This window comes from Elephantulus edwardii, unplaced genomic scaffold (genome assembly GCF_000299155.1).
Source record: "Elephantulus edwardii isolate Elephantulus edwardi_28Jun2011 unplaced genomic scaffold, EleEdw1.0 scaffold00051, whole genome shotgun sequence".
In the NCBI taxonomy this organism is placed as follows: Eukaryota; Metazoa; Chordata; class Mammalia; order Macroscelidea; family Macroscelididae; genus Elephantulus; species Elephantulus edwardii.
The window spans coordinates 14471126-14490097 of record NW_006399801.1 but is presented as its reverse complement, the minus strand read 5'-3'; the positions used below and the strand labels follow the sequence as shown (position 1 = coordinate 14490097).

Sequence of the window (18972 nt, the reverse complement as noted above, 5' to 3'; positions counted from 1 at the left end):
TGTAAACTTTTGTTAAAATCATAATAAAAAATAATAACATGGGTTGATGATATTTAAGTACAAAATACCTGGTAATAACTAGTACTTATAAGGCAATTTAGTTTACAAAAATTTTCATGGTTAATTTTTCATCTGTGACAAAAATTCTACAACATTAGTATAAAGTACAAATTTAACAGTGGTGACCTTTGAATGCTGGTACTAAAGTAGGCTGAGGGGGACCTGAATTTGCTTTACTACTCAGCTGACTCAAGGAAGTGACCTTAATCAGTTTAAGATAGCTAATAAGGGCCATCAAGTGGTCTATAACTCACAAGAACCCAATGAACAATAGATACAAACCTTGCCCTATCCACCATAATCACAATCTCTGTCATGCTTATGCCAATACTGTAGCCACTGTGCCAATCCATCTCTTTGGGGTCTTCTCTTTCCCCGATTTCTACTTTTCTAAGCAACAAGTCTGTTTTTTTAAGGACTGGACCCTCCTTGACAAAATGCCCTCATAAGCATGGGAGATAAAGTTTAACCATAATTGTCTCTAAGGAGAACCCTGATTGCACCTACTCCAAAACAAATTTTTGCTTTTGCATTTTGTTGTTTTGGCAGCCCATGGTATATTTAATACTCTTCACTAACATAATTCAAAGGCATCACACGTCTTCTTCGGTCTTCTTTATTTACTGTCCAACTTTAAAATGCTTTGGAAGCAATTCAAAATACTATGGCTTAGATCAAGTACACCTTAGTCTTTAAAGTGACATCCTTATACTTTAGCACCTTAAAGAAATCTTGACAGATTTGGCCAAAGCAATACATCTAGTTGGTTTCTTGACCACTGCCTATGGGTTTGAGATAGTTTCCCTTAAAAAACCTTCTTCAGTATAAAGAATATATTTATATTTTTAGGTATATAAATAAGACTATGAGGAATACTCAAGGCATCCTTAAAGTAACTAGACAAAATGCTTCATATGCAACAGATTCTTATCAAATGAAAAACTTCCATTTTATAACTCAGTGTTACTCCACATGTGGTCAGTGAACTGTTATCTCCAATGGGGAAAAAATGCTTCTATTAGAAATCATCCACAGCCCTCAGGTTACTCTTTAGTGTAGCTGTCTTTTTTCACAGTAAGGCTTTCTGGATGAATGGAGTGGGATTTATATCATGATGCAAACTCCTCACCTAATCATGGGCCAGCAATTAACAGTTACAGCAAAGATGCCAGTCCTTGGGCCACACTTTGAGTTACAATGTCAAAATACAGTGAAATTTAGAATCATAAAGGTTATTTTACAGCCTTTGGAGAGAGGAAGTAGTATAGACAGGTTGAACAAAACCTTCCGAATCCAAAGTAGATGTCCTTCTTTCCACTATAACCAGGAAAATAAATGTGGGCCCCACTAAGACAGATTTCTAAAGACAGTGAAATAAAAAAAAGGGGCAACCACCTAATCTTCCATTTTGACAATATCACTTAAAAGTGTTCAAACAAGAAGGGGTCTTGTCACGTGAGCTTGAGAATGTAGCTTGCACATGATTACCTTAATGAGGCCTTACAAGATGCTATCATAGTTTTTTGCTCAAATGTGGATTCTGAAAATAATTTGCAGGGAATCTCTCTCATAGTCTAACCACACAAATAGAAACTGTCAAAGTGGATGAAGAGTAATGAATAATAAACTTACCAAGATTTAATCGTAAAACACCTAAAAGTCCATATGCATCCATTACTTTGGAGTATGTACTCCTGATTGCCTCTTTTTCTGCAGAAGCTACAAAAAAATCATTTGTAAGTTAATAAAAATTACCAAGAAAAAAAAAATCAGTTCCTATTTAGAAATAAAGTCAGAGTTCCAACCAAAAATTTTAAAACTTAAAACTAATTTTAACATACATGTACTAAATAAAATAGTTTCTTCAATCACAATAGCATAGGAGTTTGGAATCAGAAGTACTTGGTTCGTGTGTCAACTGCTGTTGATGGTATGTGCAGTGCAGTCATAGCTGATGCTCCAGCTGGCTTTCAGAGGCAGCATATCGTAAGGGAGGGGACTGTCCATCCTCCTTTCTTGGAGCAACTGTAGATTCAAACTGCATGCTTTTGGGACTGCAGTGCAGCTTCTTACCACTAGCCACCAGAGTTTCTTTGTTAACAGGGCAATCTAAAATCAGTCTTTGTTAGATTTTCGAGTTCTGATATGGGTCTGGAAGCCAGATTTGTTTTTTTGAGGGTTTTTTTTTAAACTGTGACTTGAATGGAAGTACACAAGGAAGTTATCTTTTCATTCACTCATTTATACAGATTTCTCTCTATTCCCCTCCTCATTCCCCGTACCAACTTATTAGTTGTAGTACTCATAGTGTCATATCTCCATTTTCTACAAAATTACCTTTCCTTCACCTATTCCAAAACTGTGTGCCTTGTTTATCCATTCTCTTTCTGTTCTCCCCACCTACCTGGCTCTTCTCAACCTTAATCTTCTTGATTTTGTAACAGTAGTCTTAAATTGCACTTGTCCCTTGGTGACTGAGTTAATTCACTCAGCATAATGTCCTCTAGATGCAGCCACGTTGTATAAAACAGTTTATCCATTCATTTGTCGATGGACACTTGGACTGCTTCCGTTTTCCTGCTATTGTGAACAACACTGCAATAAACATGAGTGTGCATACACCTATTTGTGTCTTATCTCTGTTTTCCTTGGAGTAAATTCCTATTAGTGAGATGATGATGTGTGCTGTCAAGTCAAATCCAACCCATAGCTGACCCTCCAGCAAGTTTTCAGAGGTAGTAAATCATATGGGAGGAGATTGTCCTATCCTTCTCCTGAGGATTAGACGGTGGATTTGAATTGTGTGCCTTTGAGCAGTGCAGCTTCTTACCTCAGTTGTTGTTAGGAGTCAATGAGTAAAGTATGACTCATAGCAACCCTATGAAAAACTGATTAGCTCTATCCTGTGCCATCCTCATGATCTCGGACACACGAAGCCCATTGGTGCAGTCATTGTGTCAACCTACCTAGTCAAGGGCTTCCTCTCTTTTGCCTCTTTCCCCTTTTCACAAGCATGATGTCCCTATCCAAGGAAAAATCTCTCCTAGCAATATGCCTAAAGTATGTGAAATGAAGCTTCATCATCTTTGCCTCCAAGGAGCACCCTGGCTGCATCTTCTCCAAGACATATCTGTTCTTTCGGAAGTTCACAAGATCTTCAGCACTCTTCTCCAATACTCTTAGCACTAGGTCACCAGAATTAACTGATAACTTAGAGGATAGCAGTGAGACAGCTGGGGGAAATGGTATTTCTACTTTCATTCTTCTGAGAGAGCACCAGACTGTCTTCCATAGTGGTTATACTGTTTTACACTCCTATTAGCAATGCATGAGGATTCCAGTCTCTCTACACCCTCACTGGCATTTATTATTTGCATGGTATCTCACTGTTGCTTTTATCTCTATCTAATAGAGATTTTGTACATTTCTTCATGTGGTTGTTGGCCATCTGAATATCCTCTTTGGTGAAGAGTCTACTCATAACTTCTGCCCATTTTGCAGTTGCGTTGTTTGCCTTCTTCTTATTGAGATGATGGAGTATTCTATGTATTTTGGATAGGACTCCCCCGTCAGACATGTCATTCCTCAATATTTCCCTCCAGTCTGTCTGCTTCCTTTCTACCCTTTTGGAGAAGTTTTTTGATACACACAAATATTTACTTTTTAGAAAATTCTTTTTATCTGTTTTATCTCTCCTATGGTTGTGGATTCTTGGTTATGGTTAAGTCTATTCATGCCATGATGAAAGCTTCTAAATTGGTTCCTACTTTTCACTAGTGATCTTTATCTTTTTTTTTATTTTAGATTGTTGTTATATGCTGTCAAGATGCTTATGATTCATAGTGACCCTATGAACAATGACTCTGAACCTTGCCCGATTCTGAGCCAACTTCATCATTTGACACACTTTGCCACATTGTCATAGTCACTATGTCAATTCATCTTATCCAGAGTCGTCTTCTCCTACACTGACCCTCCACCCTTTTAAGCATGATGTCATTCTCCAAGAACTGGCTCCCTCAAACCCCAACAACATGCCCAAAGTATGTGAGAAAGATTTTAAAAATCTTTGCCTCGAAGGATCAATCTGGTTTTACCGTATCCAGCACAGACCTGTCTGTTCTCTTGGCAATGTTCTCTCTTACTATGTTTGTTCTCTAGCACAACAAAATGACATCAATTCTTCTTCTGTCATCCTTAGTCATTGTCCAACTGTCCAAATGCATACAAGCAATTGAGAAGATCATGGCCTGGATCATGTGCACAGTACTTTCTAAACTGACACCACTCTTTAGCACTCTGGAGAAGTTCTTGACAGCAGATATTCCCAATGCAACTGGCCTTTTGATTTCCTCTGAGCAAGGTAAAATAATTAACAACCTTAATCATTTCTCTACCTATCATGACGCTGCCTATTAGCCAAGTGGTGAGGATTTTTCTTTTTTACTTGATGCTGTGAGGCAATCCATATTGAAGGCTGCAGTCTTTGATCTTCTGTACCAAACCGTTTAGATTAAGGTCTTCTAAATTTGTTTGTAACTTTTTACTAGTGAACTTTATGGTTTTTTTATTTTCCCCTAGCTCTACTCCACCTTGAGTTTGTCTTTGTATATGGTGTGAAATGTGGATCTTCTTTCCATTTTCTGCAGATGGATGTCCAATTTTGCCATCTGTGAAAGAGGCTGTCATTTCCACACTTAATGGATTTTGCCTCTTTGTCAGAGATCAGTTGACCATAGGTGAATGAGTTGATTTCTGGGTTCCCAACTCTTTTGCACTGACCTATGTGTCTGTCACAATAACAGTACCATACTGTTTTGATTACTATGGCTGTAGTTTTTTATATCAGGGAGTATGAGGCATTCTATTCTCTGTCTTTTTCAGCAGAGTTTTGCTTATTCTGGGTCTCTTTTCTTTCCAAAGTTGGGAGTTGTCTTTTCCATCTTCTTGAAGGATGGCTTCAGTATCTGTATTGCATTTGTAAAAGGCTATCTTTTCAAATGCACTCTCATTAACCTTGATAGCTGGCCCAACAGCATTCCTTTTCTTTGAGGTCTGACAGATGAAGGACTCAAAGAGATGTGTCCAGAAGGTTTTGAGATACAGATGTTATCTAAATCATTAGAACGTGTTTCCATAAATAGATCCGATTGAGAAAGAATTTCACCTAATCTCATTTCCATCAAGTCCAACCAATTGCTAGGTGAACCTCCAGTAGATTTCTAAGGCTGGACATTGCATAGGAAGGAGCTGTACATCTTTCTTCAGGGGGGGTTGATGGTGGCTTCATTCCACCAGAGAAGTGTAGGCTTTTAGTGAGCAGCCTAACTCCCTAAGGACTACACCACCAGAGCTCCCTGTTGTTAGGTTCTGTCCAGTTGGATATGACTCACCGTGAACCTCTGGAAAACAGATCTGAACTCTGTCCTATTCTATGCCATTCTAATCATCTTTGCCACATTTAAGTCCACTGCTGCAGTCACTATGGCAATCCATGAGGGTCATCCTATCACTTTCCACCTTTCCCAGCTCAATACTTCTTTCCAAGGAACAGCCTCTCCTAGCAACGTGCAAACATGTGAGACAAAGTTTCCCCATCCTTGCCTCCAAGCAGCACACAGACTGCACCTTGGTTTTGGTTGGTTGGGGGTTTTTTTTGTTTTTGTGTTGTTGTTTTTTTGGCAGTCCATGGATATTCAGTGCTCTTCTCCAACACCACAATTCCAAGGCATCAACTTTTCTTCTCCCATTCTTCTTCACTGTCTTGACTCTCAGATACATAGCAAGTTACTGGGAAGACCAAGGTCAGAATACGGTGCACCTCTGTCTTCAAACTAGTATCACTGCTCCTCAGTAATTTGAAGAAATCCTTGACAATGGACTTTCCCAATGCAATCCATCTCCTGATCGCCTGTCAGTATGAAGGTGTTGACTATGGACCCAAGCAAGATGAATCTATATAGTTCAGCTGAAAACTGCAATCTTCTCTCCATCTATCATGATGTTGCCTATTGGCCCAGTGGTGAATTTTTTTCTTCATGATGTTGAGATGCAATCAATATTGAAGGCTGTAGTCACTGATCCTGTGTAGTAAGGGTTTTAAATCCTTCTTACTACAAGCAAGGTTTCGTTATCTATATAGCACAGACTGCTGAGTCTTCCTCCTAGCCCGATGCCACATTTTTCTTCATGTAGTCCAGCTTCTTGAACGATTCACTCAGTGTAAAGATTGAACGCATATGAAGAAAGGATATAACCCTGATTTTAAAACATGCAGTGTTTCCTTGCTCTATTCAGAAATAATACAACTTCTTGGACTAGATACAGGAAGAACAGGTTAACAGAAAAACTGGTCCTACTTGCCATCCCAGGACGACTCTATAAGAAAATTAATGGCATGCACCTTTGGCCAATTATGTAGTTCATCTGATGTGTTTTGGACCTATCCTTATCATTGCCAAATTCTTACCTTTAGTTAAAAGTCAATTCATTGCAATCAAATTGGAACTTACTCATAACTGACCCTCCTCTAGTTGCTGATGCTCTAAATCGCAAGGGAGAGACTGTCCATCATTTTCCCTCATGAATCCTAACCACCAGAGGCTCAGCCTTCAGGTCAGCAGCACAACTCCCTACATTCTAGGCTACCATCTCGCCTTTAACCCCCCTGATGGTCTTTAAAGCAATTATAAATTCTGGAATTTTTAGCTTTTAATGCAATAATATACTAAGGAACTTTCCTTAATCATGTCAGTTTCTGAAAGCTCATTGAAAGGATTTAGATAGCAAGGCACATCTCTTTGGGTCCTTCATTTGTCAGATCTCAGAAAGAAGGAATGTATCCTTCTGTGTTCCTGTGGAGTGGAAATTTTCACTGTGACACTCTGGGGCATTTAACCTATCTTGACTGTCTCTAGCCCTCAATAGACTTCATCTGTAGAACAAACTCTTCGGAGTTCTATGATAGTTGTAAGTTAACTATTCTTTCCAAGGATTTATATTATCCCAATGGTGGTATTGTTGTTAGGTGCTGTTGAACCAAGTATGACACATAGTGACCATATGAACAAAAGATCTGAACCCAGTCCTGTCCTGTGCCATCATCACACTTCCTGACACACAAGAGCCCATTGCAACAGTCTCTTTGTCAATCCACCTGGTTGAGGGTCTTCCTCTCCTTCACTGACCCTCCAATCTTGCCAACATAATGTCTCTCTCCAAGGAATAGGCCATCCTAGCAATAAGTTCAAAGTATGTGTGATGAAGCCTCATCATTCTTGCCTCCAAAGAGCACTCTGGCTGCACCCTCTCAAAGACATAGCTGTTCTCTTGGCTGTCCATGAGATCTTCAGTGCTTTTCTCCAACACCACAGCTTAAAGGTGTCTATTCTTTTTCTGTCATTCTTATTGTCAAGGTTGTAGATCCATAGATAGTAATCAGAGATACTATAACCTGAATCAGATGCACCTTAGTCCCCAAACTGACATCAGTACTCCTCAATAATTTGGAAAGTTCCCTAAACTGCAGATTTTCCCAGTACAATGCATTTCTTTATTTCCTGACAGCTGGTACCAAGGGTGTTAATCATGAATCCAAGCAAGATGAAGCTGTTGACAGTTTCAATCTCCTCTCCATTCATCATGACATTGCCTGTTGGTCCAGTGTTAAGAATCTTTGTTTTCTTGAGTACAATCCAAGAGAAGTAATTTTTTAAAGATCTTAAATAAACTTCACGTATTAAAAAAAAAAGAATCTTTGTTTTCTTGATAATGAAATATAAAATCCACACCAAAGACTGCATTCCTTGCTCTTCTGCAACAAGAGCTTCAAGTTCTCCTCACTTTCAACAAGTACAATTGTGTCACCTGCATAATTCAGGTTATTTATGAGTCTCACTCCAATCCTGATGCCACACTCCTCTTCACAGAGTCCAGCTTCTCAGATAATTTGTTCAGCATACAGACTGAAACAGGTATGGAGAGAGAATACAACCCTGGTGCACGCCCTTCCCAATTCCAAACCATGCAGTGGTCCCCAGCTCCATTCACACAACTCAAACAACCTCCTGATCCAGATATAGGTTCCTCATAAGCACAATCAAGTGCTCTGGGATTCCCATTCTTCTCAATGCCAGCCGCAACTTGTGATCCACACAGTCAAATGCCTTTCATAGTCAAGAAAGCACAAATAGACTATCTTCCTGTGTTAGTTACTTTCATCCAGGATCCGTCTGATATCAGCAAAGATATCCCTGGTGCCAAAGCCTCTTTTAAAGCCCACCTGAACTTCTGGAAATTCTCTATGTATGTAGCATTGCAACCATTTGTGAGTAATCTCAGCAGTATTTTGCTTGGATGTGATATCAATATTATTCAGTAATTTCCACATACAGTTGGATTGTGACTGTTGTTGTTTTGTTATGTGTCGTTGAGTCATTTGCGACTCATAGCGACCCTATGTACAACAGCCCTAAACTGTACTCTATCCTGTGCCAATCTCATTGCCTCTGACACACCCATCCTGATTACCCCAGTCACTGAATCAATCCACCTCATAGAGGGTCTTCCCCTCCTGCGTTGTCCCTCTACTCTACCCAGCATGATGTCCCTCTCTAAAGACCTGTCTCTCCTTACAACATGTCCAAAATATGTCAGACGAAGCCCCAGAATCCTTGCCTCCAAGGAGCAGCCTGGTTTAACCCTCTCTAGGATGAATGAATCTGTTTGTTTTCTTGGCAGTCCATGGTACATTCAATGCTCTTCTCCAGCACCACAGCTCAAAGGCGTCAATTCTCCTTCTATCCTCCCTAGTCATCGTCCAACTCTCTGATGCATAACAAGTGACTGCAAAAACCATGGCCTGTACCAGGCGCACCTTAGTCTCCAGAGAGACACCGTTGCTCTTGAGTACTTTAGAGAGGTCCCTAACCACAGACTTTCCCATTGCAATACGTTTTTTGAATCCATTTGCCAGACAGCCATCCTCCAAATTTCCTCGCGCAGAATGCTGAATGCACACAAGGTTGCATATTTAACTGAAACACGTCATTAGTATCCCATCGATTCCTGGGGCCTAATTTTTTTGCCAATGACTTCAATGCAGCTTCCACTTCCTCTTTCATAATCATTGGTTCCTGTTCATATGGTACTTCCTTAAATGTTTCAGTGTAAATCAATTCTTTTTGGTACAGTAAGTCTCCGTATTCCCTCCATCTTCCTTTTATGCTTTCTGACTCACAGTCTCAATTTGGTATACTAAGATAACTTGGGGTTGCTGTGATACTGAAATCTGTGTCTTGTGTGTCAAATGCCTAATATGCATTATACAAGGTGGACAGGTTTTGGTGGAGCTCCCTTGAATACGATAATTAGGAATTAGGAAACAGGATATTTCATCAACTTCCTAAATAATACACCTTTGAAAACCCTATGATCACTAAAGGAATGAAGACAGTTATAGTAGTGTAGTGGTAGAGCTCAGATTGCAAGTCAGTTGAAATGAGGAAAATAAGTAACAAATATCATCTAAAAATTAGTACATGGACTGTACATAGCTTGAATATTGGAAAACTTGAAATTATTAAAAACGAAATGGAATGCATGAATATTGACATACTAGGCATTAGTGAGATACAATGGACCAGCTATGGCCACTTTGAATCAGATAACTATATAATATACTATGCAGGGAATGAAAAACAGAAGAATGGTGTTGCATTCATAGTATAAATGTCAGTTTCAAGTTCTAACCTGAAATACATTATTGTGATAGGATAATATCCATATGCATACATGAAGACTATTATTCAAGTATATGCTTCTACAGCTAGTGCCAAAGAGAAAGAAACTGAGAATTTTTACCAAATTATCCAGTCTGAAATTGACCAAACACGCAATCAGTATGTGTTAATGATAAATGGTGACTGAAATGTAAAAGTAGAAAACAGTGAGGAAAAAACAGTAGTTGGAAAATTAGAACTTGGTGATAGAAATGAAGCTGGAAATAGATTGAATTTTCTATTTATAATGACTTATTCATGGCAAATACATTTTTTTTTCTAAAAGACACAAAAGAAGGCTTTACACATGAATTTCACTCAATGGGCTGCACAGGAATCAGACTGACTACACTTGTGGAAGAAATCACTGGAGAAGTTCAATATCAGCAAAACTAGGCCAGAGGCAGACTGTGGGGAAAATTAACTTAAATCCACAGAACCAAGATACGATCTTAAATCAATTCCATCTGAATTTCATGATCATCTTAAGAATGGGTTTGAGGCACTGAATGTCAATGAAAGAAGACCAGATGAGTTGTGGGATGGTATCAAGGATAGCATTCATGAAGAAGCAAAAGGTCATTACAAAAACAGAGAAGAAAGAAAAAAAAAATCTAAATTGATGTCAGAAGAGACACTAAGGATTGCAGTGGAATGTTGAGAAGCCAAATCTAAAAGAAAACATGTTGAAGTGAAAGAGCCGAACAGACAATTTCAAAGGGGAGCTCGGGAGTAAAAAGCAAAGTATTATAATGGCATGTACAGAGAGCTGGAATTGGAGAATAAGAAGAGAAGAACTTGCTCTGCATTTCTCAAGCTGAATGAACTGAAAACCAAATATAAGCCTCATGGTGGAAATTACCCAATACCACCTAGTAACTAATCCCTATTCTCCTCACTGATCTAAAATACTAATTTTAATAATATTTTGAGATCTTGGTTTCTGTCTTAATGACCCACTTGTTTACCTTAATACCCATACAACACTATTTTATGATACCTAACTTTTTAACAAGGGATCTTTCAGAAACTGGCCCCAACAAAATCAAAGGGGCCAAACTTACTCAGCATTTCTGAAGATGAAGGAATTGAAAAACAATTTCAAGCCTTGAGTTTCAATACTTAAGGATGCTTTGGGAAGAATATTAAATGATTCAGGAAGCATTAAAAGAAGATGGAGAGAGTATACAGAGTCATTGTACCAAAAGGAATTGGCAGACACAGAAGAATTTCATGAAATAATGTATGAGCAAGAGCCTGTGGAGATGAAGGAAGAAGTCCAAGCTGTTCTGAAAGAATTGGCAAAAAACAAGGCTCAGGAATTGATGGCATACCAATTTACATATTTCAACAGACACTGCCCTGGATGTGCTCACCAAGTTGTGCCAAGAAATCTGGAAGACAAGCACCTGGCCAACTGACTGGAAGAGATCTATAATTGTTCCCATTCCAAAGAAAGGTGACCCAACAGAGTGCAGAAATTATCAAACAATATCATTGATAAAACGTGCAAGCAAGATTCTGCTGAAGACTATCCAAAAACAACTGAAACAGCGCATCAACAGAGAACTGCCTGAAGCGCTGGCTCGGTTTAGAAGAGGCTGTGGTACTAAGGATATTATAGCTAATGTTAGACAGATCTTGGCTGAAAGCAGAGAAATGCCTATCTGTGTTTCATTGACTATGCAAAGGCATTTGTGTGGATCACAGCAAACTGTGGCTTGACTCTGAGAAGAATGGGAATCCCAGAACACTTGATTGTGCTTATGCAAAGCCTATCCTTAGACTAGGAGGCTGTTGTCAGACAGAGCAGGGCAAGGAAACACTACATGGTTTAAAATTGGGAAGAGTGTTCACCAGGGATGTGTCCTAGTCTCCATACTTTTTCAATCTATATGCAGAACAGATTATCCAGGAGGCTGGGCTCTATGAGGAGAAATGTGGCATCAGATTGGAGGAAGACTCAACAATCTACATTAAGCAGATGACACAGCTGTCCTGCTTGCTGAATCTGAGGAGGACTTGAAGAGTTTGCCGCAGAAGGTCAAGGACTGCAGCCTTCAATATGGATTGAAGCTCAACATCAAGAAAACAAGGATTCTTACCACTAAGCCAATTTGCAGCATTATGATAGATGGTGAAGAGACTGAGATTGTTAACAGCTTTATTTTGCTTGGCTCCACAATCAACACTCTTGGTACCAGTAGTCAGGAAATTAAAAGACAAATTGCATTGGGTAAGTCTGCTGTCAGAGACCTCTCCAAAATACTGATGAGCAACGGTGTCATTCTGGAGACTCAAGTGTGCCTGATATAGGCCATCATGGTCTTTGCAATTACTTGCTATGCATCAGAGAGTTGGACAATGACTAGGGATGAAGGAGAACGTATGCCTTTGAGCTATGGTGCTGAAGAAGAGTACTGAATATATCATGGATTGCGAGAACAGACAGGTTAGTCCCAGAGGGTGAGACCAGACTGCTCCAAGGAGACAGGGATTCGGAAGCTTCATGTGACCTACTTTGGACATGTTACAAGGAGGGACCAATCCTTGGAGAGGGACGTCATGCTTGTCAGGGTGGAAGGACAGTGCAGGAGAGGAAGACCATCGATGAGATAAATTGGTTCAGTGACTGGGGTAATGAGGGTAGGTGTGTCAGAGACAGTAAGATTGGCAAGGGACAGGACCAGGGTTTAGGGCTGTTGTACATGAATTGCAGGCATCTTGATGACAGATTAACAGTAACAACAATAAAATTTTATTTCTATTTTTATTTTAATGAGTATTTAGAGAAGTTAGATTTTCTTTCACTCGTTGTACATTTTAACCCCTCGCTCTCCCTTCCCCATCCGTCAGGAGAAAGATACGCAATCTCTTCCTGTGCAATTTACTGCCTTGCTGCTGAAGGATCACCTATGATGGATTCTGACTCAACAGGCTCTGATTCAGCTGATGGAAGTAGATTTTTATCAATCTTATAAAAACACAGCCACGAAGATACTTTCCTGGGTGGTTTTTTTCCCCCCCTTCACTTCCCTAGATAAATTTCTCACCAATCTTTTTCTTCATGCTGTCAAATGATACCATTTTCCTTTCTAACCAGCCAATGTGCTCCTTGAAAGATGGATGAGAGGGAGGAAGTGTGATCAGATTCCCACTCATGGGACCCCATGTGTGTCACAGCAGCATGTACTCTGTAGAGTTTTCCATGACAAAGTTTTTAAAAATGCAGATCAACAGGTCTTTCTCCCAAGGTACCTTTGAGTGGACTTAGCACTTAGGTTCACAGCCTAGAGCACTCTGTTTGCTATACCCAGGGGTCCTGTCTTAACTCATTTTTACTCCTGAGATTTACAATATTGCTTGATATACAAGATAAAACCTTTAAACAATGAAAGCGAACAACACTTGATGAGATAGTTTAGTCCAGGATTAAGGAAACCTTCTGACTGGCCTTTGGTTTGAGTATTTTTTCTGCTATAGAATAATATCCCTATGGCAAACGGTTATAATTGTCCTAGGGGGAGGGGTGATATCCTTGAAACCTCAAAAGAAAAAAAAAATCATCCTGGTACTTAACAAACAGAAGTTTGGCAAAGAACCAAAGAAACAAACAGTATTTCAAAGAGCAATAAAAATAACGACATTCTGCGGTCTACACTGCAGAAGAGTGTGATCCTTTTTATTTCTTTCTTGCGGTCTACACTGCAGAAGAGTGTGATCCTTTTTATTTCTTTCTTTCTTCGTCAGTTTTTTAAATTTTCTACTGTTATCCTCCCCCCCCCCCCGCCAATTACTCACAACCCCCAACTCATCTCTTGGCCAAATGGTTCGCTTCTGATCACTTCGTCTTTCCATTTTCACAATTAACTATAATATAGAATTATAGTACATTTTGAAAATACCGTTGTGTATTATGTCAGAAAGACATGTAAGCAGATCTTAGGACCTCTCCATTACCTGCAAATTTTTATTGCCAACAAAAGGACTGTCTTCAAGTAAACTGCTTTGGCGAATATTCCCTTTGGTGCCTGGATGTAAAAAATGATTAAGTGATCAACTATAATCCAACATTAACACCCAGATGTGTCTTAGAAAATAGGCCTGGCCAATATGCTTCCCAAGGGTCACAGCTCTGAAAACCCTATGGCGCAGTTCTACTCCAATACAAGGGTCACCAGGAGTCAGGATCAACTTGGCAGCAACGAAGCACCACCACACTTTGCAGGAGGGCTCCTTTTCCTTTCCCTGGAAGCTCCCCACCAGGATTCCACAGACTATCTCACTTTGAAGTTTTCTTTCTACAGTTATCCCACTTCTGTTTTCAACTGTGCTCGGCTGGTTAGTAGCATAGGCAACAAAGGGCTCAATCAATTAGTTGCTATTGTCCCAATTTTCCAATATATTTATTTATTTATTATTATTATTATTATTATTAAGCACAGGTCTTATCTTAAGCACATCACTCAGTATGAAGTTAGGGAAGTGGGGCAGTCTCAGCAGGCCATTTAAGTTGTAGGAATTTGTATTTCATTTTGCATTGCTACAGTTCCTATTGTGACTCACACAGTAGGAATGACATTAAGAATATCATTACTAATATTCAGTGGCAAGCAACATAGCTGCAGTTTATCACAATTAAAATCGTAATTTATAGTTAGGATTCTCCTTCTATCCTCCCTGGTCATTGTCCAGCTCTCTGATGCGTAACAAGTGATTACAAAGACCATAGCCTGTATCAGACGCACCTTAGTCTCCAGAGACACACTGTGTACTTTAGAGAGGTCCCTAACAACAGACTTTCCCATCACAATATGTCTTTTAATTTCCTGGTGCCAAGAGTGGTGATTGTGGAGCCAAGCAGACTAAAGCTGTGAACAATCTCAATCTCTTCACTATCTATCCTGATGCTGCCAATTGGTCCAGTGGTGAGAATTTTTGTCTTCTTGACATTGAGCCTCAATCCATATTGAAGGCTGCAGTCCTTGACCCTCAGCAGCAAGCACTTCAGAAGGAGAATTGATGCTTTTGAGCTTTGGTGTTGGAGAAGAGTGTTGAGGGTACCATGGACTGCTAGGAAAACAAACAGATTCATCCTGGAGAGGGTTAAACCGGGCTGCTCCTTGGAGTCAAGGATTCTGAGGCTTCATCTGACATACTATGGTCATGTTGTAAGGAGAGACCAGTCCTTGGAGAGGAACATCATGCTTGGGAGGGAGGAGGACAGGCGCAGGAGGGGAAGGCCCTCTGTGAGGTGTACTGATTCAGTGACTGGGACAATCAGGATGAGTGTGCTGGAGACAATGAGATTGGCACAGGGCAGAGTTTAGAGCTGTTGTACATAGGGTCTCTATGAGTCGCAAGCGACTCGACAGAACATAACAACAAAAACAACATAATTAGGATTACTTTGCCCTACATTGTCCCATTAAACTGAAAACTCAAACTCATCAAGTTGGAGCCAACCCTTAGTTGACTTTCCAGGGGGTTTCCAGAGGCTATAAATCACACAGGAGGAGACTGCCCATCTTGCTCCTGTGTAACCTCTGATGAATTCTAACTACTCACCTTCAGCAGCCTAACTCCCTGCAATCACATCACCAGAGCTTCCTACACTGTCTGTAGGATGTTAAAAATACCACTGTACTCAAAAACAAACGTCAGAGAAATATTTGTTAAAACTCTGATGACAGAAGGCATGGACTCTTAGTCAAATATTACTCTACAGTTCTACAGATTGTGTGCTACATGTATTTAAAATACACTCACTAACGGATGAGGGAGAGAACAGTTTAAAAGCAATATATTATAGGGCATTATCGTAAGAGTCCGGAATGAAGGCTGCAGAGTGGACTATATTCGGGGTGGGGAGGTGGGTGCAAGGGGATTGTATACCAATGAAGGAATTTTTCTTTTACTTTTCAAAAAGAAGAGCAAAATGGGGGTGGGGGTGGGTGCGAGGGGAGAAAAGCGCAATAATGAATGAATGGAAATCCAAAATCTCTGTAAATGTTCATTAAAATGAATAATAATAAAAACAAAGAAACAAGGCTCTAAAAAAAAAGAAATTGAGAACCCAAATGAAGCAAATTAACATTGCAAAACTTAACATTATATGACTAAAGAGAGTCCATTTGGTTTTGATGATTAGAACATTCTTCTTTGAGGACTAAATAAAGTTGAAGGAGCTTTGGATTTATAGAAAAAAATACAATCACTGATACAATAAAGCAAACCTACTGTCACCAAGATGACTCCAACTCTAGGGGCTGGTGGATTTGAGTCACTAACCTTTGGGTTAGTATCCTGAGAGATAGCTCACTATTCCACCAAAATCTTACACAGAATATACCAAAATTAATGTATCAGTTTCAGCAGAAATGATCATTTGGGCTAAAATATTGGCAACAAATTAAGAGTTTAAAATCTATCCTTTTAAACAATGCATAACACCTTCTCATTAATTGTACTTCATATATATACACACACACACACACACAACCTACCATGTCTCTCAAGTTCAAGGAAAGACAACCTACAGGAATATCACTTAATCCAACCAAATGAGCCCGGCTCTAGGGGCCTACTGGTAAGGAGCTATGCTGCCAACTCAAAGGCAGGCAGTGTGAATCCACTAGCTGCTCTGAGGGAGAAGGATGGGCAATCTCTTCACGTGCACTGTAGGGTCTCTGAAATCCTCTAGAGTCAGCTATGAGCAGATTCTGACTTTATGGCAATCAGGTGAGTTGAAGTGTTGAATGCAACCAAATCTGTCATTGTCAAGAAGATCTGATAGGACAAAGGAGAACGGTCCTGCATGGTTTCCAAAGCTGAACATCTTTACAAAAGTCGACTGCTACATTTTTCTTCCGAAGACTCTTTAAACTGACCTTTTAGTTAGGAGCTTAACGCTGTGATCACTCCACATCAAGGCTCCTAATATACTAACAAATATATTTTGCAAAACAAAAAAGAGGATATCTATATGCACTTTATACTAACTTACATATTCTTAGATAAATGTATGTGGGTAAAAGGGGTTGAGTTCAGGCGAATGAAAAGGTTAGTACATGTGCTGATGTGATTGTTATGTGTCACTGAGCTGGAAATGCCTCACAGCTGACCCGCCAGTGGGTTTCCAGAGACTGTAAATCACAGGAGAAGAACACCTGTCTTTGTCCCTTGGAACAGCTAACAGATTTAAGGTACTGGTGTACTGTTTCTTTCACGATAATGACAGTAATTAACATAGCCTAGGTGCCTTCTGTGCATTATTCAATTGTCACAACCACTTCATAAGGAAGTGACTACACATTTCTGTTTGACATATGAAGAAACTGGCTTAGAGAGATTACTCATGGGACCATCTTGCCTATGGCTAGAAGAGCATACTTGCATGCATGAGATAAAGGACTTGTCTGGTTCACACAGGCCCTTCTCCCTGCAACCTCATTCAATACCTGAACACAGCTGTTCAAAAACTTTACATTCAATAAATTACTGAATTAATTTAAGAACCATAAACATGTTTCCCTCTGTTGTTGCTGACAACAAAAGAATACAACTCATAGCAACCAGATGAATAATGCATCTGAATCCTGTCCTATCCCATGCCATTCTTACCATCCTTGACATACTCAAGCCCATTGCTGCAGTTACTATGTCAACCCATCTAGTTGAGGGTCTTCTTCTCTTTCGCTGACCCTCCACCTTTCCAAGCATGATCTTCCTCTCAAAGGACAGCCTCTCCTAGCAACATGTGAAAAATGTTGTAGCAAAATATATGAGATGAAGCTTTGTCATCTTTGCCTCCAAGGAGCATTCTGGCTACACTTTTACCTCTAGATACTTTCAATTTCATGTGAGGGAAAAAACTCCCCAAATGACAATCTTTTTAAACAGTTAATTATCTAGAAAACTGACTACCGAATATTTTTCTACTGTTCCAATTCTGTATTCTTTTTAAACAGTTTGTTATCTAGAGAATTCTGAATACTTTATTACTCTTCCATATATATGTTTAAAGAGTGTAGGGAAGACAGAGGCAAAGGGGAATGCAGAGTCCAGGTAGAATAAGAAGAATGGCCTGCACCTACACTAAAGCCAGAGAGAAGGGAAAAAAGGCAGCCACTTGGAAAGAAGGGACAGCCTGAGGAATGTGGTACCCACCAGGGTTGCTAGGGAAGGCCTGGCATGGTATAAAAAAAGCTCAGAATGGGCACTGGTATTATATGCCATTGAGTCAAAACTGACTCACAGCTGACCCTCCAATGGGCTTTCAGAGGACGTAAATTGTATGGGAAGAGATGGCTTATCCTCCTTCTGTACAGCAGCTGGTGGATTAGAACTATGTGCCTTTGGGATCACAGAGTAGTTTCTATCCACTAGGCAGCCAGAGCAACCTGAAAATGGGTGAAGGGAATAGAATGATAGCCCAGGGCAGGGCACTAGAACCTGAGCAAGCCTGTGGACAGTATGGAGGACATGCATACAATGCAAGAGGATGTGGTTGAAAAAGAGAATGGTGACACACAAGGGAAAGCTCAAGGATCACATAAATAAGGTTTCTCACTGATGGAGAAGGGAATTTTAAGCATGGAAAGAGAGAACACTAGAGTGAACACTGAGTTGACTAGAATGGAGTTATCAATATGAAATCCATTTTCACTATGTTTAACATATACAAACAAATATATAAAAACATAAATGAGCATATATACTTATATGCACATCTACAAATATATACTCCCTGGCTATCTCATTGAGAGGAACTTGAATCAGCAACACATCAAAAGCAATGAGCATACTGGATACCCAGATTTTGGTCTCTTAATAAACTTTCCACTAAAAGGAACTCCTTGGAATATTGGCTGATTCCAAGGCATGGAAAGGAAAGGGTAAGATGTGCCTAGAACATATTCTTATGTCAAAAAATGAGCATTCAGAGGATCCAAGATGGTGGCAGAGGCAGAGACAGCGTGGTGAGCTGCGGGAGCAGCGAACCACTTAAAGCAGGGCCATTATGGCCTTCCGCAGACTTCGGCGTATTGATAATTGAACACCTAAACAGTTGATGACTGGCCCTCAGTGAAGATCGAGGCTCAACAACAGGAATTCAAGGATTCCCAAGGAG

General features: G+C 39.8%; 1 protein-coding gene across 1 annotated transcript in view; it reads right to left on the bottom strand.

Annotated features, from left to right (window-relative positions):
- The window catches only part of SYNJ1 (synaptojanin 1), a 153584-nt gene that overhangs the window by 97522 nt on the left and 37090 nt on the right, over positions 1 to 18972 (bottom strand). The window contains 1 exon segment of the mRNA XM_006886798.1: positions 1693 to 1779. Coding sequence (XP_006886860.1) covers positions 1693 to 1779 — 87 coding nt within the window.